This window comes from Ictidomys tridecemlineatus, chromosome 10 (genome assembly GCF_052094955.1).
Source record: "Ictidomys tridecemlineatus isolate mIctTri1 chromosome 10, mIctTri1.hap1, whole genome shotgun sequence".
Lineage (NCBI taxonomy): Eukaryota > Metazoa > Chordata > Mammalia > Rodentia > Sciuridae > Ictidomys > Ictidomys tridecemlineatus.
In genome coordinates this window covers 105507879-105532472 of record NC_135486.1, presented here as the reverse complement: position 1 = coordinate 105532472, position 24594 = coordinate 105507879, and the positions used below count along the sequence as shown (strand labels likewise).

Here is a 24594-nt window from a genome sequence, read left to right as displayed (position 1 = left end):
GTTTTAGGTGGACACAATATCTTTATTTTACATTTATGTGGTGCTGAGGATCGAACCCAGTGCCTCATGCATGCTAGGTGAGCCCTCTACCACTTAGCCACAACCTCAGCCCCTGGCACTTTGTTTTTAAGACTCAGAAGGTGCAGTGCCCAGCCCCGTGCCCAGGAGTCTGTGGATCTTTAAGCATTTCCTTAGGGTACAGTTTTGGACTCAGAGACGGCAGATCTTCAAGAAGGCTTCTCTGAGTGTGCGGGCCTGGGGTCAGGTCACTGGCTCCCTTGGCTCCCTGGCTACAGCCAGCCTAGGGGCCACTCCAGCTGTCTGTTTCCAGGCTCCTCTTGCAGGAATCTCCATCCTGACACCTCCAGGGGCCTGCCCCGCGCAGTGCTGCACTCGCTGCCGAAGGCACCTTAGCTCTTCTGGCCACTGGCTGGGTTCGCTTGGTCGGGCTCTAGGGGAGTGGAGTGCTCTGTGGTTTTGACACTAGGACATGGCCACTTTGCCCAGGGAGTTTTATGCTGTTTTGGTTTGGTTTGTTTTTTAACATTTTTTTTTTTTTAGTTGTAGATGGACACAATATCTTTGTTTTTATTTATAAAATTTTTTATGTGGTGCTGAAGATCAAACCCAGTGCCTCACACATGCAAGGCAAGTGCTGAACCACCGAGCTACAGCCCCCAGCCTGGGTATATGCTGTTTTTATCCATAGCACTTTAGAGGGGAACTACACGGTGACCCTGGGAATGGGACATCACCCCCCCCCCCAGCCCCTGGCATGGCCAGATCCTGAAGTCCCTGGGCTAAGACTCCTACCCACTCCTTTCCTCCCTGTGGACACAACTTTAGTGCAGTTCCTGAACCTGGGGGTGGAGGCTTCCCAGGTGTCCCCTCGCAGTAGGTGCTGGCTCAAGAAATTCAGGAGTCTGGACTGTACCCTTCCCACAGGCAGCCCCATGAGGCCCAGCTCCCAAAGAGGAACCGATTCTGCAACTAGGGAACTGGGGTTTCAGATATGGGAAGTGCATCATACAGCCACAGAAGGATGGGGACATGTGACAATGGGCAGGCAGTGACTGTGGCAAGACCACTGGAGGGCCTGGCCGTGCAGACCTGTCTCCCGCAGTCTGCAGGGGGCCGCCCCAGCCTGCTAGACCAGGGTTCATTGGTTGCTCAGGGCTGCAGTCCTAGGGAGGGGTGAGGACACAGACCCAGAACCCAGCCATTGTGACCCAGCCTGGCGAGGCTTTAGTGAGCACCCTGGGCACTGTGCCACTCAGCACAGAGAGCCACTACTCATGCTTCCAGAAGCTGCAGTGAGGCCACTTTACAGAGGATGTACTTGAGCTAAGGTCCAAGGAGGGGCCTGTTGGAGTCGTGATAGTGAAGCTTCTAATTCTGCTTTCAGACTGGCACCCTCCTACTCCCAAGGGGTCCATGGCACAGTGGCTGCATGCTGAGGCCTTGGGTGCCCTTTGTGCCACAGAACTTTGAGGGCTGCAGTGGGCCTTGGTCAAGGCCAGGCCTTCAGCCCACCAGTGGCAGGATGGGCTGCATTTGATGCCAGCTGACCACAGGATGCTGTTGTTCTTGTCCAGAGCCAGGGAAAGGCATGGGGTGCTGGGGTTGCCCTCAGGAAATGGTCCAGGGTTTGCAGGGAGGCTGGGTGGGGAGCTGCTGGAAGAGGGCTACTTAGGACCCCACTGCCCAAAGCCCTGGGCTCCTCATGTCCTCGGATGGGCTTGTGCACAGACACGTGGCCATCCACAGTCCTGCAAACACAGGTTACCTTCAGTTAGCATCTCTCTCCTCCCAGAGGATGGGTCTCTGAGGAAGGGACAGATGGGCCCTGAGAACAGCACACGCTGCCCAGCTACTTCCTTCCACCTCTCAGAGCAGGCATGGTGTGTTCCTTCACCCAGCTGCCCACCTAGGCTGGGTTCCTGGTCATCGTGGAGTGGCCCTCCAAGCCTCAGGGTGCATTCAGCTCAAACCTTCCTTCTACCGCCTCTTCTTAGTAGGGGCCTCACTCTGAGATTTGGTTCCATGCTGGCTCCGGTGGGTGACCAGGCCTGTCTGGTAGCTCCTGGCTGGGTCAGGCCTGTGGTCTCAGACCCTAGGGTGGCCTGGGCAGTTGCTTGTAAATTAGCTTGGTAAGAGAAGGGGATTTTCTGGTGTTTGCACAGGGGGAATCTGTTGGAGTAGGGACTGAAATGTCTATGTCCACTGCAGCAGGACATATGTCCTGCTCTCTGGTGTCTGTGCCTCCCTGGGGGTAGTGGGTGTGGGCTGCAGGAGACCTGGGGTCTCTGCTTTCATGCTGACACCTAACTTCAGGGTGGCAGGATGAGTGTGTGGCCTGCAGGGACACCATGGGATCTCCCCTTTGGAGATTCTAGGAGGGTAGGAGGGATAGGAGTGCAGCCCTGATTACCTGGACCTCAAGGTGGGTGAACTGGGACAGAAATTTGGGCCACTTCTCCCCAGCTCATTCCTGTGCACCCCCCGCCAGCTACACTTTCTCTAAGATCCGCCAAGAACTCATTGTCATGGAATTCATGAAACCCAAGCTTGGCCCGATGGAAAATCTGTTTTTAATTTCTGGCCAGCGTCACTGGGAACCTCAGCCGAGCATGCCGGGATGGGGGCTATGCCACGCAGCCAGTTTGGCGCCCACACAGCCTGGAGGTCTCTGCAGGCGTGTGGACCCTAGCTCCCCCTTGTGAGGGTGAAGACAGCTTTGTGTCCAGCTGTAGGCAACTGATTTGCACAGAACACACCCCCTCTCCCGGGGTGGTCTGGAGTGTGGGACCCCGGAGCTCAGGCCCAGGACAGGCGGGAGTGCTGTCTCACAGGGACCCCAGATACGGACTGTGGCTGCAGCTTGCACACCCTGAGCCATCCAGGGCATCATCATAAGGCTTGGTAGCCCCTCCCTTTCCTCACCCTGGCTTGGGACACAAGTGAGGCCCTAGATGGCACTGGAGGACCCTCAAGCAGCCTCCTAGACACCTCAAACCCTGTCTCCTCCTCTCAGGGTTCCAGGGCCGCCACGGGAAACTTCCTGGTTAAGGATGGGCTCCCTCTTCCCTTCCTCTTACCCTTCTGTCTGTTTCCACTCTTTCTATGGGAGCTGCCTCTGGCCTGGTCTCAGCTGGGGCTGGACTCCAGCACACAGGACTATCTTTGAGCTCTCCACATCCCAGGTTACCTGACCAGTAACCTGTCAACCCACAATGGCAGTTTAGGCAACCCCCTCCCACGTCCTTTTCCTGGCCCCCAGCTCTGTGCTGTTGGGGTCTTGAGGGCCCCACCAGTGACCCAGCAGGAGCCCAGTGCCTGGCCCCAGCACTCATCTCAAGGCCTGTTACAGAGTGATCCACAAAGCCGATGTTCTCATCTGCCCTGGGCTGCATGGTGAAGCGTTCTGCACTCTGGGGAGGCAGGTGTGACTGTTGTGACTCAGTGTGCAACATGTTCCCTCTGGGCTGCCATGCCCTAGTGCTTTCACCCAGGTTGGGCCCAGGGCCCCAAAGGCACGCATTTAAGCTGCCTGTGTAGTCGGCCAAAGGTGTACCTTGCCTTACAGTCTTAATGACCTGTGCTGGCGCTGGGCCTGGGTTTGCATATGGGTGACAGTGTGCACATGCCACATGGCTAACAGGTGCCATGTCCAGGAGGGGCCGGAAGTAGAGCAGACCTGAGCAGGAGGCTGCTAGGAAGGTGGGAGGGACTGCGCCATGCCACCTGCTCCTGCCTCCTCTCCATGACTGGTCCATGCGGTGGAGCCTCCTCCTGCCCAGCCTTTTTGTAAGGATTCGGTGGCATGCTGAGGGCCTCCCCTCTCAGCACAGAGCTTGTCAGGGTCACCACTTCTGCAGGCAGCCTAGCCAGGGGTTGGGGAGGACAGGCCACAGGGTGAGATTTGGACTCCAGTCTCTGACATATTGGAATATGCTAGAGGAAGAGGCTTGTGCTGAGTTTAGAGACAGTAGGGATTCCCTGAAAGGAACAGGGTTCCAGCCTCAAGGGCAGCATGTGCTGGGCCTGGAGGCCAGAGAGCCCTCCACCCAGCCCTGACCAACCTTTTCTGGTCTACCTCTGCTCTGGGAGTCCCTCCTAGGCTGGGGCTGGGAGGACTTGCTGGGGCCCAGGGCTTTGGTCCCCTGACACCCCTGACAGCTTCAGAAGCAGCCCCAGTCTGATTTGGGATAGCTGAGGCTTCGGACCTTGCACTTTCTGGCCCATTGGATATCTCAAAGTGGGTGAGAACTTGGGGCATGTCCGGATACAGGGCAGGGACAGCATCCTCAGTGGCCACAGTCCACGGCTTTTGGACAATAGAACCTTGAGAAGAATGAGGTGGTCCAGGACTGAGGAACAGGGCCCCAGTTTCAGAGGGGACAGCAGAGACCACAGGAGGGGTGTTCTAGCCTACAGTCGCCCAGTGCAGTCTGGCTGAGTCCCCACTGCAGAGCACATCATGGTTTCTGTAGCCTGAGCTGTGGCGGGTGGCTCAGGACAGGGCTGGCTGAGCATCTGCTTCGCCTGACTGAGCCCTTACATCACTCTGCCACGGACGGAAAATTCCATGTGGTCAGAGCCCAGATGCTGATCAGACGTTTCCCATTCTTCTTTTGAATGGCCCTGTGGACAGCAACAGCAGGGCCACCACCGAATGCCATTGGCCTGGTGCCGCATGAACACCTGTCCTCTGGGAATTTGGCCTCAGAGAAGGGCAGAGGTCACACTGGCCACAGTGCTATCCCTGCCAGACTAGCTGGCTCAGGGAGCTGCCCTGGCACCTAGGCACCCTGATGACCATCCTGCATTGCCCGGACAAGGAAAGGCTGCACTGGTCCCCAGGGGCAGATGGCCCAGGGCATCCTGCTGGCCTGTCCTTGTTCAGAGCGTCCCTCCACCTGTGGAGCTACCCTGGTATAGCCGCACAGCCCAGCCCCTAGCCCAGTACATGGCCAGGGAGCCCAGTTCCCAGCTGCCCCATCAGGAGGAACACTTCTGCCACAGAAATCTGCTCAGCCTCTTGGAGCTTGAGGTTGTGACTATAGGACCTGAGTTAAACTTGAAGATGGGCTCAGAGAGGTGGCTGGCTCTCCCCATCCCTGCCTTATTGATGAGCTCAGCAAGGCCTTCCCAGCACCCATCAAGAATCTGTAGGCAGAGCCCAGGGCACAGAGGGTGGGAGTGGGGTCCCTGTTCTTCCCATGAAGAGGAACTTCCTGGAGTAGAGCCAGGCCAGGTGAGAGCACATCTGGCTCCTTGGAGGGCAAAGAGGTGGACCTGACAGCCCTGCCTGTCACCACCTCCAGGGCCTGAGTCAGGGTCCTTGAATGACTCCCCTCTGAGCCCAGGATGTATTTTTATCCTCGAGGACCTGGTCTGGGGGTTTCCAGGACACTCATCTTGCCCTGTTCTTTGACCCCCTCCCCCTGGATCATGGCCAGGCCTGTGCTTCCTCTGCTGGCCTGTTGTCTCTGGCTGGTGTCCCAGTCAGAGCCTGGGGGCTCACAGCGCCACACCCAAATGTGGCAGCATGTGTAGGTGTGAAATGCGCACATGTGTGGACGTGGGCCCAACAGTTGTGTGTGGGCGTGGTTGCGTGTTTGCACCTTCTGCGTGGCACTGGGTCTCCTCCCTGCAGCTCATGGTCTGCAGAGCCAGGCCTGGAAACAGCTCCGCCCCCAGGGGCAGCCTGCTTCTCCTGGGCTCCCTATGCTGGTGGAATTTTTGCTCCCATGGCTCATGCTCACAGTGACCCTACTAAAAAGTGACTTTTTTTTTTTTAGTATTTATTTTTTAGTTCTCGGTGGATACAACATCTTTGTTGGTATGTGGTGCTGAGGATCGAACCCGGGCCGCACACATGCCAGGCGAGCGCGCTACCGCTTGAGCCACATCCCCAGCCCTAAAAAGTGACTTTGCTATCTCCATTTCACACACCAGCACTGGCTGCTACTGAAAGTGCAGACTCACTGGTCCTCCAGCTCCTGTCCCTTCTGCTTCTTCGTGGCTCTTCTCACCTCACAGAAGGCACCAGTGTTTACCCACAGTGGGGTTTAGTGCCAATGTTGCCTCATGCCAAAACGAATCTGCTGGGCCCCTGCGTGTGCCTGGCACCTAGTGGTATTTCCTACAGAGTAGCACCTGCTGGACAGGAGCCCTGTGCTACGGCTGTGCTGTTAGGGGCAGGCTTGCTGCACCCCAGCTCCCGATTGGCCCTGAATGCTTATCTTGCTGTGCCTGTTTTCTCGTCTGATCAGTAGGAGTGTGCAGTCCTGGCGCCACTGAGGAGGTGATCTAGGACCGCAAGCTCTTTGATGTGTCCACCCTATGGCCATCTGAGTGTTGGGCAGCAGACCAGCCTGGGTGGCTCCTAGATGTGAAGCACAGATTCCTCTTTACATTCCGCCTGTGCACACCTGGGTCAGCCCCTGATTGAGAATCTCCCTGATTCCCAATTTCCTCGCCCCTAGAAAGATATTCCTAAGAGAGTGTGTTCCAGGTGCAGGATGGAGCCCAAATAACCCTCCCAGAATGCCCTCAGTGAGTGGGGACAGGAAAGCAGGGGAGAGGACACTCTAGCCAAGTCCCTAAGGATTTCTGTGAGCAAGGGGCAGGTTGCTGTGGCCCCAACACACACCATGAAAAGCCCCCAGGGTGACCCTGCCTGTGGAAGTGCCGGCATCTGTGGACCTGGATGCAGGCCTTTGACCTGTCATGAAGGGTCCCATAGGGCCTGTGTTAGGGTTGACACCTCTGGTCTGTGCCCACTGCATGCAGATGAGGGCAGATTCAGGGATCCCAGGTGACATTGCTGTTCAAGCACCTCATGGTTACTGTCCCACTGGGTGGCAGGGTGGTGCTGGGGTAAGGGGCAGTTAATATTGGGCTTCTTGAGACTGGTCTCTGGTCCTTGGACAGGTGCTTAATTTCCACCAGGGATGCCTCCTGGGGCCTGACTCCACCCCATGTATGATCCTAGGCCAGCCCTCCTGAGCTTTAGAGACCCTTCTGACGTGAGCACCCTGGGTCTTGTGGGATCCCTGTGTTGATGAGGTGGCTCTGGCACCAAGTCCTTGGACTTGCTCATCTCTCCCCCAAAGCCTGCTGGTGTAAGGGTGATGAGCAGCAGCGGGAGCCACTGAGCACTGGGCCAAGAACCAGGAAGTGTCCCCCTCCAACACCTTGCAGCACTCACATTACTCCACACGGGGTGGCCACGGGGCACAGGGCAGTGGAGGAGGAAGGGCTGTGGCCTGTGACTACAGCCTCATGGAAGAACCCTGGTCTTCCCCTGAGAGTTCCCCTATGGCATGTCACAGGCAGAGGCCCAGTCTCCAAAGGTACATCAGCCTCCAGGGCACCAGTATGGCATTGGACTCCAGCAGGGGTTTGGTTCTCGGCCTGCAATGGCTGGTTGTTCAGCCCTTGGTCAGTGTCCCCCTGGCCAGGTGGAAGGTGAGCAGATCTACAGCCAGGTATGGGAACCAGCTTCTGGAAGAGCAGGGAGCGCTATCCTCCTGCTGCCTGGCAACTGTCTTCTAGAAAACAGCCCACTAGATGCCAGGGCTGCTCATCCAGCAGTCCCAGTGCCCTCCAGGCTGAGCCTCTTGTCCCAAGGGGAGCTGGGCAGGGGGTAGGCTCAGGCCCCAGGGAGGCTACAGTTGCCAAAATGATCAGATGTGGGGAGGGAGGGTGTTTCTCTGCAGGAAGAGATAACTGGTGGTCACCCCACACTGACAGCCATTAGTGGACGCCTCCCTGAGTCAGGTGCTTGAGCCTCAGTTCTTGACCCCCACATGAGGTGTGGCCAGGTTTTGGCTGCCACCCCACCCTGGCACAGGAAGTGTGTAGAGGTCCCGTCTTGTGACCAGAAGGGGCTGCATTTGAACAGAGAGGATTCTGGTCCTGGTCCTCTCTCTCTCTCTCTACCTCTCTGAAACATCCTTACTGCTGAAAGCACGTGGCCAGGCAAACTGAAGAGTACAGTGTCCAGGGGAGCAGGGCCTGGCGCCTGCCCCGACCACAAACCGCTCTGGCTGTGCCCATTACCCTCCTTCCTTCCAGTGAGTGCTCAGGAAATGTCTGTGCTGCACTCATAGACTACTTCCTCTGAAGACCCAGGCCTGGGGACAGGCAGGCCCTGGTGTCCTGAGGCCCAGGGAGGCAGCACCGGTGGCATTCCTAGAGCCAGGTGTTAGGTGGGGGCACTGTACGCCGCTGATATAGGTGGGGGTCCACAGGACACACTGGTGTGGTGGCCATGGAGAGTGTGCTGCCAGCCCATCTCATTCAGTGCTTGAGACTCCAGTGCCCACTGCCCAGTCCTGAGTGCAGCTCCTGAGAGCACCAGGGAGGGTGGCCCCTCAGCCCCGTACGTGCTCACCCTTCAAAGCCTCATTGTGAGCAGGGCCAAGCTCAGCTCAGCAGGCCCCCATTTTCCTAACAGTTCCTAAAACAGCACTGGGAGTGGGGAACTCTGGATGGCAAAATGCCTGTCCCTGCCCAGGTGAGGGCACAGGGAGGCGATGGCTATGGGAGGCAGCTGTGCCACCTTCCCACCCACCCCAGGTCCCTCCTAGGACTGAGGAGTCGACCTGATGGGAGGGCACAAACCCTGTCCCAGGAGCAGCCTGTCTGGTGACTTGGATGGAGGCAGTGCTTGCAGCCCAGGGGCCTGTGGGGCCTGTGTTGTCTGGCCCCATGGCTGCCAGGATTTCTCTGCACATTACATCCACTCTTCAGGGGAGGGGCCATCACCCCTTTTACAGAAGAGAAAACCAACTCAGGGAGCTGGAGGGGCCTCCTGGGCCACGTGATCAATCAGCGACGGTGCTGGCCCCATCCGCCCACTAGGTGGCTCTTTGTCACCACGGTCTCTGGCTACACCCCACTCAGAGCCTCTTTTCTAGGCTTAGTCTGGAATCCTCCCTAGATTGGGGCCCAGGAAGCTGACAAGTCCGCCCCAGGAGGGCACAGGGCCTGGAAGCCTCCAGTAGATCCGCCTGGCCCCTCCAAGTGGGGTCAAGTCCTGATTGCAGGGGGCTGGCTGCCTGTGGGAGTCCCTTAGGTGTTGGGAGCCACCATTCCTCACCTAGAAGTTGGGGACAGGCCTCACCTCCACCCAGGGCAGGGGGAAGGTTAAGTGGGAGTCTGCTGGGCCACCCTCCAGTGAGCTTCCTCCCTCCCACAGGCGCTGCTGCTGCTGGGGGCCACGGCCCTGGCCTGCTTGGCGCTGGACCTCCTCTTCCTGCTCTTCTACTCCTTCTGGCTGTGCTGCCGGCGGCGCAAGAGCGACGAGCACCTGGATGCCGACTGCTGCTGCACGGCCTGGTGCGTCATCATCGCCACGCTGGTCTGCAGGTGAGCTGGGCAGGGTCGCGCAGGGACTGTCCAGGGGGGCAGGGGGCTGCGTGCTCATGTCCCTGCCCTCTCCAGTGCGGGCATCGCAGTGGGATTCTACGGCAACGGGGAGACCAGCGATGGTGTCCATCGGGCCACCTACTCGCTCCGTCACGCCAACCGCACAGTGATGGGGGTCCAGGACCGCGTGAGTGGGCTGGGAAGGTGTCTGTGGGCTGTCCACTGGTTCTGTGCATGCCGGTGGGCTGGCGGGATGGAGGGGCAGCTGAGGCCCTGGGGAACCAGGGGCCTGCACCTGGCCTCAGCTCTGGCCATCCTGGTGGCAGGTGTGGGACACGGCAGCGGCCCTGAACCGCACGGCAGAGCCCAGCCTGCAGAGCCTGGAGCGGCAGCTGGCCGGGAAGCCAGAGCCCCTGCGGGCTGTCCAGCGGCTACAGGGCCTGCTGGAGACACTGCTGGGCTACACTGCCACCATCCCCTTTTGGAGGAACCCAGGCGTGTCTCTGGAGGTGCTGGCTGAGCAGGTGGATCTCTACGACTGGTACAGGTATGGCCACATCCTCTTTCCTGCCTGCCCTGTACACCTGGCTCAATCATCACCCTCTTCTGCACCTTGTTCTTAGTACCTAATACTTAAGGCCTTACTGGCAATGATAGGAATCCCCCAAGTGGACAGGCCCTGACCCTGGTCCCTGTATCCTAGGACTGCCTGTGGGTACCAGGCTGCTTGCCTTGTTCTGTCCCTGCTGTCCCCCCTCCCTTGTCCCCTCTATGTGCCTAGCCCACACATAGAGGGGACAAGTGCCCTCTATGTGCCCACAGGTGGCTGGGCTACCTGGGCCTGCTGCTGCTCGATGTCATCATCTGCCTCCTCGTGTTGGTGGGCCTCATTCGCAGCTCCAAGGGCATCCTGGTTGGGTGAGTCTGGGTGGGAGGTGGGCCTCCTGTGGGCTGGCAGGATGGAGGGGCAACTGAGGCCCTCGAGGTACTGTCTCCTCATCAGTCTCCAGTGGTACTCACAAGGCCCTCATCGCTGGCCCGCCTGAAGTGGTCTTCTCCCAGAAAGGCCTACTCTGAGATGTCCCTGTGACTAGCATCCTAGGCTACTCCCCCAGCCCAATTTTGGTGGCTTGCTGTGTTCCTGCTTGGGACAGTATGTCCATGGGGTACCTGTGGCAGGGGGACCCTGGGAGCCACCTGCCCGGGCCCAAGTGCTAAGGGATCCCAGGAGACCAGGAGCAGGAGCCGGGGAGCACGGTGCCTGCTCCCTCCACCCTCAGGTGTTGAAGCAGCCCACTCACCAGGCCGCCTGCCATCCTTGGCTAGGTCGGTGCCGGACCTCTGTCTCTTCTGAAGGACAGAGTGACAGCTTACCCAAAGGGTGACTGTGAGATGCTGTCCCTGTCCCTCTCTGAACAGTTACAAGCCCATCCTGGCTCCTACTTGAGCCTGGTACTAGGAGACTTCACACTGCAGCCCCCTCCCTGGTGCGCACAGGCCTTGGGGGATGAATTCATAGAACATGCCGAACGTCAGTGGTGACAGTGCCCCGAGAAGCATAAAGCCAGGCAGGTGGCCAGGCAGCCTTCAGTGCACATTGTGTCCAAGAAGCCCTGAGAGACAGAATGTCAAAGCAGAGGTCTGAGGAAGGAGGGATGCTTGGGCCCTTGAGTAAGGACAGCTGACAGCCAGCACACAGGCCTGTGTGTGGCCAGCAGCAGAGGCTGGTTAGGCCCCACCTGGCATGGGGCAGGCTGCACCTGTTGGGGTTGGGGCTCCACAGCCCCTCAGGGAGTGGACAGTGGACTGCAGAGCAGCATGAAAGTAGCAGAGGCTTGTCTTCCAGGTAGATGGCCCTAGCAGGGGGACTTGGGGGACAAGAAGGGCAAGGCCCAGGGAGCCACCTAGTCTTAGAGCTAAGCCAGGAGGAGGGTCTGCTCAGGTGGTGGGCAGCTCTTTGTGGGTCAGACTCCAGGTGTGCCCTGGAACCTAGCTCTCCAGTCAGCAGCCCAGCAAGTGGCATGTCCCCTACCCTGTAGCCTGAAGGCTGCTGACCGGCTCTCTTTACCCCAAGGGTCTGCCTGTTGGGGGTACTGGCCCTGGTCATCAGCTGGGGTGCGCTGGGCTTGGAGCTGGCCGTGTCTGTGGTGAGTGGCCAGGGGACCAATATCCCTGTCTGCTGGGCCTAGGTGTGGGGGAGGGGAGGGGAAAGCAGCCACACTCTTCTCCCTTTTCACCTTGCACTGGGTTGCAGGGTCCTGCCCGTGGACACAGGGCACTTTACGCCCCATAGTCACACTCCACTTTGCCCCTAAGAGCCCAGGGTGGGACACAGCTCTCCCTTGAGGCCCAGCTTGGTCACCTTCCTTCATTGCCCACACCCACCCAGGGCTCCAGTGACTTCTGTGTAGACCCTGACACCTACGTGACCAAGATGGTGGAGGAGTACTCAGTGCTGAGTGGGGGTGAGTCTGCGGCTGCCTCAGAGCCTGTCCCTGGGCAGGCTGAGCAGAGCCAGGTGAAGAGGCTGAGGCTTTATTCTCAGGGGAAGCCATTGGGTGGGGGAATGGGAGAGCTTTGAGCTGTGATCAAACATCCTTTTAAATTCTTCAGGCTGCTGGGAAGACATGAGGGCTGGGGGAGGCTGGGGGACTCCTGCAGACAGGAAATGGCAGTGGCTTGAGCAGGTGGGGCCCAGGACAGGGATGAGGGTGCTTGGAAGGCAGGGCTGGCAGGACCTGCTCTGATGGCCCCTGGGCTCCTGGAGGTTTGATGGGAACATAGACCCCCCAGGCCAAGGGAAGGTGCTAGTGTGGCAAGACCTTAGCCCACTTACTGTCACTGCTTCAGAGCAAGGCTGCTGTAGGGACCCCGCTTCCAGTAGAAGGCTTAACCCCAGCCCTGATCTCCCTGGAGACCACAGAGCTTTCTCACACACATGCTATGTACACACGTGTGTAAGCACGCAAGCAGGTATTTGCATGTACACATACATGCACATGCACACACACAGCTGTGTTGCAGACACACATGCACTTGCATAGACATAGCTGCATGAATGGCCACTTCCTCAGCCCACTGCATCCTCTCTCCGCAGACATCCTGCAGTACTACCTGGCCTGCTCACCCCGTGCCACCAACCCTTTCCAGCAGGTGAGAGCCCTGGCTGGCCCTGGGAGGTGGAAGCCTGTGTGGGAGGGGCTGAGCAGGCGCTGGCACCGCAGGCGCTGGGTGGAGCAGCTGAGGGAGTGGCATTAGCGCCACTGGGACTGTTACCCTGGTGCCCCAGGCAAAAGGTTGTGGTGACCTGCTCAGTGCCACCGTATCCTGGGTCTGCTTATAATCCTTGGGTTGCCCTTGACCACCCTTGTGGACTGAGGCAAAGTTGACTGCTCCCCTTCAGGCAGGTGTGGGAGGAGCCTGGGATACCTCTGTAGGGTGACACCTGATAAGGTATCCTGGTTGTGGAATTGAAGGCTCAAAGCACCCCTCACCAAACCCTTCACCTGATGCCTGTCATTGTACCCAGATCACACCACCCTTGGGTGCTAAAAACTATCTGCATTGAGGATGTCCTCCTGTGCCCTCTGGAGGGCCTGAGGCCCCTATCACCATCTAAGGGTCTGTGTTGTCCCTAGGTGTCTAGGCAGCTGGGTGGATCAGGGGTGCCCTGCAGCCTGCAAGGCAGAGCCAGCGTAGCCGCCCACCTGGGAGCCCGCAGGCTGCCCTGGGTGGGAGGGGCAGGAAGGAAGGTGGGTGCCTGCCACTAGAGTTGTGCCTTTCTGTTGAGCAGAAGCTGTCAGGCAGCCACAAGGCACTGGTGGAGATGCAAGATGTTGTGTCTGAGCTTCTGAGAAATGTCCCACGGGAGCACCCGGCCACCAAGGTGAGGGGCTGGGGCCTGTTGTCCCTCTTCCTGCAAAGTTTCCTTTATTCCTCCCTTCCCTTTCCCCTTTGATCCTTTTTCCTGGGGGATTTTTAGTAGGTTTTTAAAATATATATATATTTTTTTTAATTTTAAAAGTTATGCAAACCCAGTTGGGGCTGGGCTCAGCGGTAGTGCATTTGCCTGGCACGTGTGAGGCACTGGGTTTAATTCTCAGCACCACATAGAAATAAATAAATAAGTGTCTATTGACAACTTTAAAAAAAAAAAAGATACATCATCAAAAACAGTAATGCAAACTCTTTGTATCAAAGGTAAGGGGTCAGTCAGGCACAGTGGCGAACACCTGTAATCCCACCAGCTGGGGAGGCTGACACAGGAGGATCTCAAGTTCAAAGCCAGCCTCAGGAACTTAGTGAGACCCTAAGCAACTCAGTGAGACTCTTTCTCTAAATAAAATAGAAAAAGGGCTAACCTAGTGGTTAAGCACCCCTGGGTTTAATCGCTGGTAACCCAAAAAAAAGTGAGGGGTCAAGTGCTGTGTCACGCTTCTGAAATCTCAGCAACTCAGGAGATTGAGATTGGGATTCAGGAGAATCCCAAGGTTGAGGCCAGCCTCAACAACTTAGTGAGACCTTGTCTCAATAAAAAATATAAAGTGTGGGGATGTTGTAAACTGTTCCCTGGGTTCAATCCCAAAAAGGAAATAAAGAAATGGAAGACAAGGAATGTAGCTCAGTGAGAGAGAGCACTTACCCACCGTGACCATGCACAAGGCCCTAGTTCCATCCTGAGTACCACCAAAAAAAAAAAAAAAAGAAAAAAGAAAAAGAAACTAGGGGGAGGGTGGTGATGGAAACATGAAGAAAGAAAGTATGACCATTTGGGGACAACATTCTAGAATCTGAGGGGATTGTTGCTTTTTCCTTTAGCATTCTGGGCCCTGAGCATTTGTGTATTAAATATATGTTGCTCAACTCCTGACAAAATCCCAAATCTCCCAGAAGTGTCTGGACTCCCCATGGGGATCCCTACCCCTTCAGGTGCCTCCTTAGCAACTGGGGACAGGAAGGAAAAGTGTTGTCTGTGGGTTTCCAGTGGGAGCAATGGACCCTTCTCTAAGAAAGCTCACACACTCAAAAAGTAAATCATTGTGAACGTGGGCACACCCACCCACGTGCACACACCTTACCCTCTTGATCCCACACTTAATATGGCAGAGAATCCTTTTGGTGCTTCGCCATCGAGTGGCTCATGGAGCACATCAATCTGCTGGGGCCACCGTCACAGCCCCACAGATGGGTGATTGGAACAGCAGACATGTTGCTGAGTCCTGGAGTCTGGAAGTCCTAGGTAGGGTGTGAGCAGGGCCTTCCGAGGGCCAGCTCTCCTGAGGTCGCCCTCCACAGGTTGCAGCTGCTGCTCCTCCTTGTGTCCTCTCCGGGTTGTCACTGTGTGTGTCTGTGTCCTGATCTCTTCACATCAAGAAACCAGGTGTACCGGACTAGGGCCACCCCAGTGGCCTTGTTTCACCTTGATCCCCTCTCTGAAGGCCCTTTTCCAAGTACAATCACATTCTGAGGTGCTGGGGGTCAGAACTTTAGCCCAGGACATCAGGGGACACGGCTCAGCCCATAACAGTAGGTTCTATTTTCCTGAACCCATTTCAGGATCATAGAGCATCCATAGACCTGTCAGAGGAGGCAGCACCCGTGTGCTGGGGAGCCCAGGCCAGCCATGAGTGCTCCCTTCTCCTGTGTGAGGATGGGTCTCTGTACAGAGACCTGCGGGTGCAGATGTGCCACAGAGTCAGGCCCGCTCCATACAGAGACATTTGTTTACTGTTTTCCTCATTTAATAGATCTTGAGGATATTCCCTCGCGTTCCATTATTCCTCAAATGGGGTTTTTAAAAGCAAAGCCAAGCCCCAATCAGTAGTAACATGCAGTGGTTTGTTGTTTTCCCAGCAGTAAGGGAGTCCTGTCTTCATGTCGTGCTGACCACATTGGACAGGTGTCCATGGGTCTCCCTGAGTCCAGAACACAGCTCCAGACTCCAGTTTCACCATTCTTTTTTATTTATTTATTTTTGGGGGGATGACGCTGGGGATTGAACCCAGGGCCTTGTGCATGTGAGACAAGCACTCTACCAACTGAGCTATACCAGCCCTCACCTTTTTTTGGTAGTAGGGACTGAACCCAGGAGCATTTTACCAATGAGCCACATCCCCAGTCCTTTTAATGTTTTGTTTTGAGACGGGGTCTTACTAAGTTGCTTAGGGCCTCGCTAATTTGCTGAGGCTGGCCTCAACTTGTGATTCTCCTGGCTCAGCCTCCCGAGTCACTAGGATTACAGGCGTGCACCACTGCAGCCGGCCAGTTTCAACATTTCTGAAGGCCCCAGGGTCCTCAGGACCTTCACCAAGGCCACAGCTTCAAGCGTGGTCTCCATGGCAGTTTATGGGGTGGAGGTTGACCTGGGGGCTTTGGGAGAGGCATGGCTGGCTTACTGTTGACCTTCTGTGGTGACTTTCCCCAGGACCCCCTGCTCCGCATCCAGGAGGTGCTAAATGGCACAGAGGTGAACCTGCAGCACCTCACTGCCCTGGTGGACTGCCGCAGCCTGCATCTGGTGAGGTGGTCCCTGGGAATGGGTGTAGGCAGCTGGTGGGGGGGAGGGGTGCTGCAGCCGGTGGGTGCTGCTGGGGAGAGGTGGGGGTGGCCCTGGGGAAGAGGGACTTGTGGGTAGTCTGGGCTTCAGGCAGCTTCCCTGTCTCATGCCGTCTCTGTCTTCGTCTGGTCCCTGCCATCCCAGGACTATGTGCAGGCGCTGACGGGCTTCTGCTATGACGGCGTCGAGGGCCTCATCTACCTGGCCCTCTTCTCGTTCGTCACGGCCCTCATGTTCAGCTCCATCGTCTGCAGCGTGCCACACACCTGGCAGCAGAAGAGGTGAGGGCTCAGGGAGGTCCTGGAGCTTGGCTCAGGCCACACAGGACTCTTTAGGAACAAGCCCTCTGGACCCCCAGCTCCCCGTCCCCAGAGGTGAGGAACAAATGCCTCCTCGCCTCACCACACCCTAGGCCTCTGGCCTCTCCAAGGCCTCCAGCTCCCAGGTGAACATCCCCATGTCACTGAAGAACTGAGCCTAGAGGAGCTCCCAGCCTGGACGTCCTGAGCTGGCAGGGAGGAGCACTAGGGTCACTTGGCCCCTTGGGCTTCTTCTACACCCAGCACACTGAACGTTGGCCTCAGAACATCCTATCCAAGCCCCCAGGTGCAGTGTGCAGAGCTGTGGATGGAGGGGCCAGCTTTGTGGTCAGCTTCTACATGGGGTAGTCCAGGTGGCTGTGGCCTTGTGCTGGGTGACTAGGATGGAAGGCAGCTCTCGCAGGGCTGCTGTGTCTTTTGAAGTGGGTGTCCTGGTGACCTGAAGTCAGAACTGGCTTGACTGGGGTGTGAGAGTTCTGGGCTCCTTCCCTTGCTGAGGCCCCTCAGTCCATCCCCAGACCTTCTGGTCCCTCCCATTGGGGCAGTGGCTGCTGCTTGACAGCCCAGCTTCAATGGCTCAGCTCAGATTACTGCCATTTGCCTGGATTTCTGTTGTTTCCCCTTGTGATGGTGATGGTGATAGAGGTGGTGATGAAGATGGTGGTAGTGATGATGATGGTGGTGGTGGTGGTGATGGTGATGAAAGTGGTAATGGTGGTTGTGATGATGGTGGTGGTGGTGGTGATGGAGGTGGTAATGGTTGTGGTGGTGATGGTGATGTTTGGTGGTGCTGGTGGGGTGATGGTGATGGTGATATGGTTGTGGTAATGATGGGGACAGTGATGAATGAAGGTGGCTGTGATAATAAAGTTTGTAGCTGTAGTGGAGTGGCCAGGAGAACAACCCTGAAACCCCATGGCTGGATGCAGATCCTTGCTTGTCATGTGACAAGTCACCTAACCACCCTGGGCCTCAGCATCCCTAAGCATAAAAAGGGAGTTGTAAGAGGACACCCTGAAGGGTCAGGTGAGCATTGGTTGGGCCCCACCCGGGGCATAGCTGGTGGACACCACTCAACAGCAGCTCCACTGCCCCACCCTGAACTGCTCACCATCCAGTAGCTCCCCTACCCAGCTTCCCCCACGGGGACCTGCACCTTCTTTTAATAAGCAGGCAGCCCTTTATGGGCTGTGCAGCAGGGCCTGGCACTCACGTGACGAGGTCTTTTAACACCAACAAAGAACAGCTGAGGCTCAGAGCCAGTTAAGAGGCCTCAGGGTCAGCAGAATGTATGTGGCATAGTCAGGATTGGATACAGATGTCTGCACCAGACCCAGCCCCCACAGGTCTGGTGGCAGTTCCCTCCTGCTGGGCCTGAGCCTGTGCTGGGTGTCCCTTCCCGCAGAGGTCCCGATGAGGATGGGGAGGAGGAGGCCGCCCCAGGGCCACGGCAAGCACATGACAGCCTCTACCGCGTGCACATGCCCAGTTTGTACAGCTGTGGCAGCAGCTATGGCAGTGAGACCAGCATCCCGGCTGCGGCCCACACCGTCAGCAACGCCCCAGTCACTGAGTACATGTGAGTGTGGGGGGCGGGGTGGGGTCAGCCCAGGCAGGTCAGGCAGACTCTGAGGCACATGCTTGTTTGAGTCCATGGGGTGGCGGGCACATCAGCTGCAGCTTGGAGAGTGGATCCATCTTGGGACTTGCTGGCAAGAAAGGGGAGGGTGGTGGGGACAGCTGCAGGAAAGGGTTACAGCAGGGTGGGCGCCCTGGGCTTCAGGTGGAGCAGCCTGACATTGAGTGCCTCCTGCCCACAGTGAACCTGGTCAAGGGGCCATGAGAAGGTCACATAGTCAGGTGGAGGGTCTGTTTCTAGGCCAAGGGCCTGTCTTCATGGTGGGCAGGCAGCCTGATGGGAGGCAGGCTCTGGCTGGGCTGTGGAGGCAGGAGGGCACAATGGGCCCCCTGAGCCTATCATTGTCTGGGGTTACAGCGCCTCAGCAAGGACAGAGGTGCCCACCCCTGTGAAAGTCATCATGGAAGTCAGGCCGGACAGAATCGAGTGTGCACAGGCCTGGACCTAGGACCACTGTGACCAGTGGCCACTCACAGCCTCTCTCTCCTCACCCCTCAGGAGCCAGAATGCCAATTTCCAGAACCCCCGTTGTGAGAACACCCCCCTCATTGGGCGCGAGTCCCCACCGCCCTCAGTAAGTCTCAGGGCAGGGTGGGGGGACCTTGGCCTTGGTGCTCTGGTGTGGTTCTCATGGGCAGCATGAGCTCTGGGGGCAGCTGTGAGCCTTTAGTGCTGGGGGCCTTGGGGTTCTTCCCAGCTGGGACCCCTCCAGTGGATGGGACTGGGTGGGCCCGTCAGCTCCTACCCACCATGAAGTGCCTCACAGTCCGGGTGGCCCTCAGGGGCCAGCAGCCCAGCAGGTCAGCTCCTGGCTCTCTCTTGGGGAAGGCAGGCATGTAGCAAGGTGTGACCCAACTGTGTTCCCTGAGCTGCACTGCCCTGGCCCTGGTGCCCCAGGACCAGCAGGGCTACTGTCCCTTTCTCGGGCCCAGCCTTGCTTCCTCTCCTCCCTTCCTCTCCTGGTGTTCAGCGGTCTTGACCCCGGGCTGTCCTAGTCTGGGCCTGGTGTTCCTTCTGATCATGGAAGTGAAACATGGACACAAAGGGACAGGGTGATTTGGTGCCAGAGGAAAGGAGCTGATGGAGAGGCTGGGGGCCCAGGCCTTCCTGGAGGGGATGGGCTGTGCGACCAGGGCTGGAGAGGCTGAAGGCCACTGTTTTCAGAAACGCTCACCTGTCAGGAGTCCCTGTTGTCCTGTAGTCCATAGCACAGCAGGGCCTGGGTTGCCCAGGACCTGGACCAGGGGCTGTAAGCCCAGAGGCCATCCCCAGCTGCTGGCCTCTTACGTTCCGCTTAGCTGTCCTCACCTGGCCCCACTGGCCCCACAGCCTGCTCCAGGCCAGCTGCGCCCTGGCGTTGAGGATACCCCCTCTCTCTCTCTCTCTCCTGCACCCTCCCACCCTGGGCCCTCCTAGCGCTATCTGGCTGCCCTGGACTCTGGCAGCCACGCGGGCTGGCAGTTTAAGCCCATGGACAGTGCCCGAACGCTGTGGTAGCTGTGCCCTCTGAGTGACAGGTACTGACCACCCTGTCCCCCACCCGCACGGCCACCCGCCTGCGCCTCCATGCCTCCTGCCCTTCTCTCACCACCACCCTCCCCCAACACTGGCCTTGGGCTCCACTGCTCCAGGACCAGCTGTGGGTGGCACAGTCCAGCCAGAGACCTCAACTGCTGGCCCCCCGTTCTGCCGGTCTTACAGTGGGCAGTGAGCCCCAGTCCAGGCATCCCCTGCCCACCCCCAAGCCCAGCCACCCAGCCTTTGGGGACTCTGCCACCAGCTAAGATTGGCCCCAGCCCCTCCTGTCACCTCACAGTGAGGGAAGCATCTACCCAGGCCCCTTTGTGCACCTGGACTTGAGAGCAGAGCTTGGCCCGTGGTGTGACCCTGGTGCACACCGTGTATGCAGACAAGCATGCGAGCTTCCCCTGCTGTTCCCGGCAGCAGTACAGGCGCCTGCTTGGGCTTCTTCTGGGGTCTGGGATGCCACCCACTCTCCCATCCCACCACCTGTCCCTGCTGCATGACCATGGAATGACATGGCTCCCAGTGCCGCTGCTCCTCCTCCCCTGCTCCGTGGTCACCTCCCAGGCTGCTCGTAACCTTCTAGGTACTCCAGCAGGGCTCTAGGGACCCAGGGAGCATTTCTCTGTGGTTTGGGGGCCATGAGGACCACCCAGAGTCCCCAGAGCCCATTTAGGGGTCGGTGGAGTCAGCCCAGGCCTCCTTAGCACTGGTGACCTTTGCCCCTGCCGTGGGCTCCAAGCCCTGCCCACACGTGTTCCTCCTGAGCACATGTGCCACACGCACACACGTGCTATTTGAGGCCGCCATGCTCTGGTTGGGTGAGGGTGGCCAAGTTCTGTAGGCCATGTGCAGAGCCAGTTGTCCCTGTCCCTGACTCTGAGACCAGAGAAGCCCACAGTTGGACTCCTTCCTGAGTGGGCAGCAGCAGCGCTCCAGCCTGGGAGTCCCTCCTTCCCTGGGTGACGGGGCAGAGCAGCCATGGGCTGGAGGCTGGGCCTTGCCAGCTGTGAGCTGGCTCAGGAGGACCCACCTGCGCAGACCTCGGCCTGCGTGTGTGTGGCCTCCAGGTTCTGGGTTGCCGAGTGCTCTGGCTCCTAGGAGTGGTCGAGTTCTGCCTGACCAGATGCCCAAATGCCAGCAGCGTGGGCAGTGATGAGCTGAACGTGATCATCCGGTCAAGGGAGGGGACTGCCCTTGGGGGCCACCAACTCCCTCAGCCGCATCCAGTCCTGGGTCCAGGCCCCCGGCCCCTTCCTTAGGCTCTGCCAGCTGTGCATTGTGCTCCCACCTGCCTCCCAAGGGCCGGCTCTGGCTCATCCTGCTGAGGACCACGCCGAGGAGGCCTCTGGCTGCCCTGGCCCGCCTGGGACCCTGCTGACCTCCCTCCCCCTCCCTCTCTCCTCCAGTACACCTCCAGCATGAGAGCCAAATACCTCGCCACGAGCCAGCCTCGCCCTGACTCCAGCGGCAGCGGGCACTAGACTGCGCACCGGTCAGCCACCTGCCCCACGTGCCAATCGCCCCACCCCTCCTGTGCCAGCACTGCTACTTCCACCTGTGGCCGCCTGCCGGACCCTCCGCATGCCACTCCAGGCCAGCCTGGGCACATCTGTAGGCCCCTCATCCCTCCTCTCCCTTCCCCACAGGGGGCACAGAGGTGCCCGGCATGAGCTCGGGGCAGGTTGAGACACAGGGCTATGGGCCGATGCCCCCGACTTGGGACACGTATCTGGACAGATGCCGCCACCAACACCTGGCCCTGCCTGGCCACCCACTCCCCTATCCTTCTGCCTTCTTGGATTCACTGAGCCCAGGTGCTTCTGTCCCAATGTGCTCCATCTGCAGGTGGCTCTCCAGACTGTCTGCTGCCCTGTCCCTCGAGCGCTGGCCTCCCCAGCCCCTCCTCCCTCCGCAGCTCTGAGCTTGTTGTGGGGCCTCCCTTGCTTCTGCCCTCGCTTCTGTGGATCAATTCTTAGTTCACAGGCACAACAGGAGCCCTCTGTGCCTGGCATCTCTGCCACTGAGGGACAGGTGACCTTCGCAGGTGGGCCCTCCCATGGCCTTCCACCACGTCTGTGGCACCTGCCTTCTCTCATCCACGCAGCTCACCTGACCATATCCTCCCCTCTGCTGGTGGCCAGAGCCTCCAGGGAGGCCCTTCCTCTGCCTCCCGCCCAGCATTGCTTTCTCCCCCAGCACCCACCCAGCTCTCCACGGACAGCAGGTGCCATGCAGAGCCTGGGTCGCTGGCCTCCAGTGCTGGCCACCCTCTTGGTGCCAAACCCCCTCCCCCATCCCAAAGACTTGGCAGCTCCATCCGGTTTGGGTTTTGCACTAACCACGTTTATCATCTCCAGGGCAGGCTGAGTGGGCGCTGCCCCGTTCCCTCTCCTGGTTCCACTTCCATCCAGGACAGCACAATGTCTCCGGGGCCCAGCCCCGGGGGCTGGACCTTAGCTGGCTGTGAACATGCCCACAGTCCCTGCTGCCCCTCCTGGGACTAACCACTAACCTCACTCCCAGCCTCTTGGATGCCCTGGCTGCCCAGAGCCAGTGTGCGTGACCCAAGTCAAGCCTGGGGCCAAGGGCCAGGACAGCTGGCTGGGAGCCAGGGCTGGAGGAGCTGTTTTCTCCCCTGGGTGCTGCTGGGGATGGGCCGCAGAATGACAGCAGCCCCAAGGGCCTGGAGACCCCTCCCTGGGCAGGAGGATGGCTCTCGGGATCAAATACCCCATGGACTTCGGGCTGAGGTCCCAGTGGCCTCAGTCTCCCTACCTGTGAAGTGGGAACAAGGCTTCCCTGAGGTGCTTTTGGCTTTTAGTGTATGATGTTTGCTGTGCTTCCTGCGTGGGGTGGGGGTGGAGCCTCCCCAGATCAGGACGAGGAGGCTCTGCCCTGCTCGGCCCAGCCCACCCCAGATGGCATGGTCCAGTGCAGGCTCTGACCTGTGTGCCAAGGCCAAGGGCAGCCAGGAGGCTGCCAGACAGTGTGTGCAGGGGCTGAGGTTGGAGGCCCTGCAGTGGAGGTGGTTTACAGACCTATGGTTCTCGGGGAGTGGAGCTCAGGGCAGCTTCTGGCTCCAGAATGTCCTCACCCCTCTCTGGGCGAGGCCCCCCCACCCTGCCCTTCCTTCCCGATCCGTTTTTGTGCTGGTGTCTGGGACCAAAAGTGGAGAGGGGCAGGGGAGTCAGTGGGCCTATGGCCCCAAGCCTGGGCATCTGAGCCCCCCAGGCATGACCAAACCTCAATGGAGGGGACTCTGTCTCTGGCCCCAGTTGGCCGCACTGGGATCCGGTGGGGCCACCAAGGTGTGGCCACAGCCAACTTGCCCAGTCTTTCCTCTGGGCCTGACCTGCCGGGTTGCGTCCTGGCCACAGGTCCACAGGGAGGTGCTGCACCCTTGCCTGGGTGCCACTGTGTGTTCTGGGGCCACTTGGAAGCACAAATGCTGCCCCAAGGTGAATGCGTAGCATGAGCGGTGGGCGCTGCCCGGACGTGGCTGTGAACCTGTGCTGTCTTGGGAGTCCTGACCGTTGTGTGCGTGTGCTGTCCGTGACTCACTCACCAAGGCTGAAGAAGGGAAGGGGAAGTCGACAGGGGCTCCCGCCCGGCCTCAGCTGAGGGAGGCCGGGCTCCTCTCTCGGTTTTATTTTGTTCTGAGTTTTTGGTGCCACGTTCCTGACAACCCCCATCCCAGCGACTTCCACACCACCCGGGGTACCAGGCCAGGACCTGCTGCCTGGCCGGCTGCTATACCCACCCTGCCCCAGGGTCCTGCACCCTGTGGAGGCAGCAAGGCCACCAGCCAGGCCCCAGGTCTCTGGCCAGAGGAGCAGGAGGGATTTAGCTGGGACAAGAGACATGCCCATGGGACCCCTCGCAGGCCTCTCTGCCCTCCCCATGGCCAGGCAGGGTCTGGGTAGTGGACTCCTGGTTAGGAGCAGGCCCTGCCCCTCTCCCCTGGCGCCCCCTGCCCCCATCGCACTATGCAATTCCAGTTCCAAGCACCATCGCCCTCCCCGCCGGTCCCAGCTCTGCCCAGCCCAAGGGGGTGGTCAGTTGGTAGCCTCTGGGCCCCAGGTGACCAGGGCCTTTAGTGTGGGATCTTTTTTTATGTTTAACCATAATGGTTGTATACCATATCCCTTTATATTTGTTATACTATAAATATATATATGATTTTGTTTTACCTCTTGATTTCTCCCTCCTGCCCACCTGCATCTCCCCCGCCCCCGCCCATGTGAACTAACGTCCGCGCTGACCAGCCCTGCGCTCCCCCAGCCTCTGTAGGGCCATGGCTGTGTGTATTGTCGCTGTGTTTTCGTTTTTTAAAACTGGGTTTGGGGTTTGATTTTTATTTCTTTGGGGACTTTATTTTTCTGGCAAATACTAAAAATCTTGTCGATGTAATTTCTGTGGTTTCTATTCAGCTTGGGTTTCATGTTTTAAAATAAACAAATTTTAAAAGACGGGCCTCTTTTCCTGAGCTGCTCTGGAGGGTCCCAGCTCCAGGCTCTGCTGGGGAGTCCAGGTGCTGACTGTGCTGCGCTGGGGTGGGAGGTGTGGGGGCCTCTGGGGCTGGATGAGGACTGAACAGCAGTAGTCCAGGCCAGAGGGTGTGGGGAGGGGACAGGGTTAGCTCCACTCTTCATTCGGGCAGGTCCTGGCTGGTGGCTGTTGGGGCCCAGCTGCCTGGAAGTGTCTGGCCTGCAGAGCAAATGTGCAGGGGACAGAGGATGTGGCTGAAAATCTGGCTCTGCAGGTCATGGGATTGGGGAGTGTTATGAGGCCCCCCAGCAAAAGTGACCGTGCCTGGGCCAGCACAGACAGGGTGGAGGGTCCCTAGGGAACAGGCTGGATCCAGGTGGATCCCCATGGCACTCATTCCTCCTCCTGCTGGGACTTCCTGCTGGCAGGTCCTGGCGTGTCTGGGGGTCTGCACCGTCTCCGTGGATCCCTCACCGACTGAGGGTGGGAATGAGCTTTCCTGGTTTCCTCAAGGAGCAGGCTTGGGGTAGCAAAGTGGTTGCCTGGGGCCACCTGTCGAGTAGCCCTGTGAGCAACACCCCCCACCCCGCAGGGAGGCTTCAGGAAACACAGGTGGCAGAGGCCAGTGGAAGGCGTCCTTGGCTCCCAGCTCTTGGCACCTGAGGGAGGCTGCCCAGCGGAGA

General features: G+C 58.7%; 1 protein-coding gene across 2 annotated transcripts in view; it reads left to right on the top strand.

Annotated features, from left to right (window-relative positions):
- Ttyh3 (tweety family member 3) overlaps positions 1-23892 on the top strand; it is a 28635-nt gene extending 4743 nt beyond the window's left edge. Inside the window, exons 2-15 of one of the 2 annotated variants that reach the window (XM_040278606.2) lie at positions 9212-9381; positions 9457-9568; positions 9708-9928; positions 10204-10299; positions 11456-11528; positions 11771-11846; positions 12479-12534; positions 13175-13267; positions 15806-15898; positions 16082-16218; positions 17663-17836; positions 18395-18470; positions 19313-19413; positions 20830-23892. In XM_040278606.2, coding sequence (XP_040134540.2) covers positions 9212-9381; positions 9457-9568; positions 9708-9928; positions 10204-10299; positions 11456-11528; positions 11771-11846; positions 12479-12534; positions 13175-13267; positions 15806-15898; positions 16082-16218; positions 17663-17836; positions 18395-18470; positions 19313-19393 — 1458 coding nt within the window. In that variant the 3' untranslated portion in view covers positions 19394-19413; positions 20830-23892. The remainder of the gene's footprint in view (positions 1-9211; positions 9382-9456; positions 9569-9707; positions 9929-10203; positions 10300-11455; positions 11529-11770; positions 11847-12478; positions 12535-13174; positions 13268-15805; positions 15899-16081; positions 16219-17662; positions 17837-18394; positions 18471-19312; positions 19414-20829) is intronic. The other variant, XM_078023593.1, reaches the window with a different exon arrangement.
- The last annotated feature ends 702 nt before the right edge of the window (positions 23893-24594 follow it).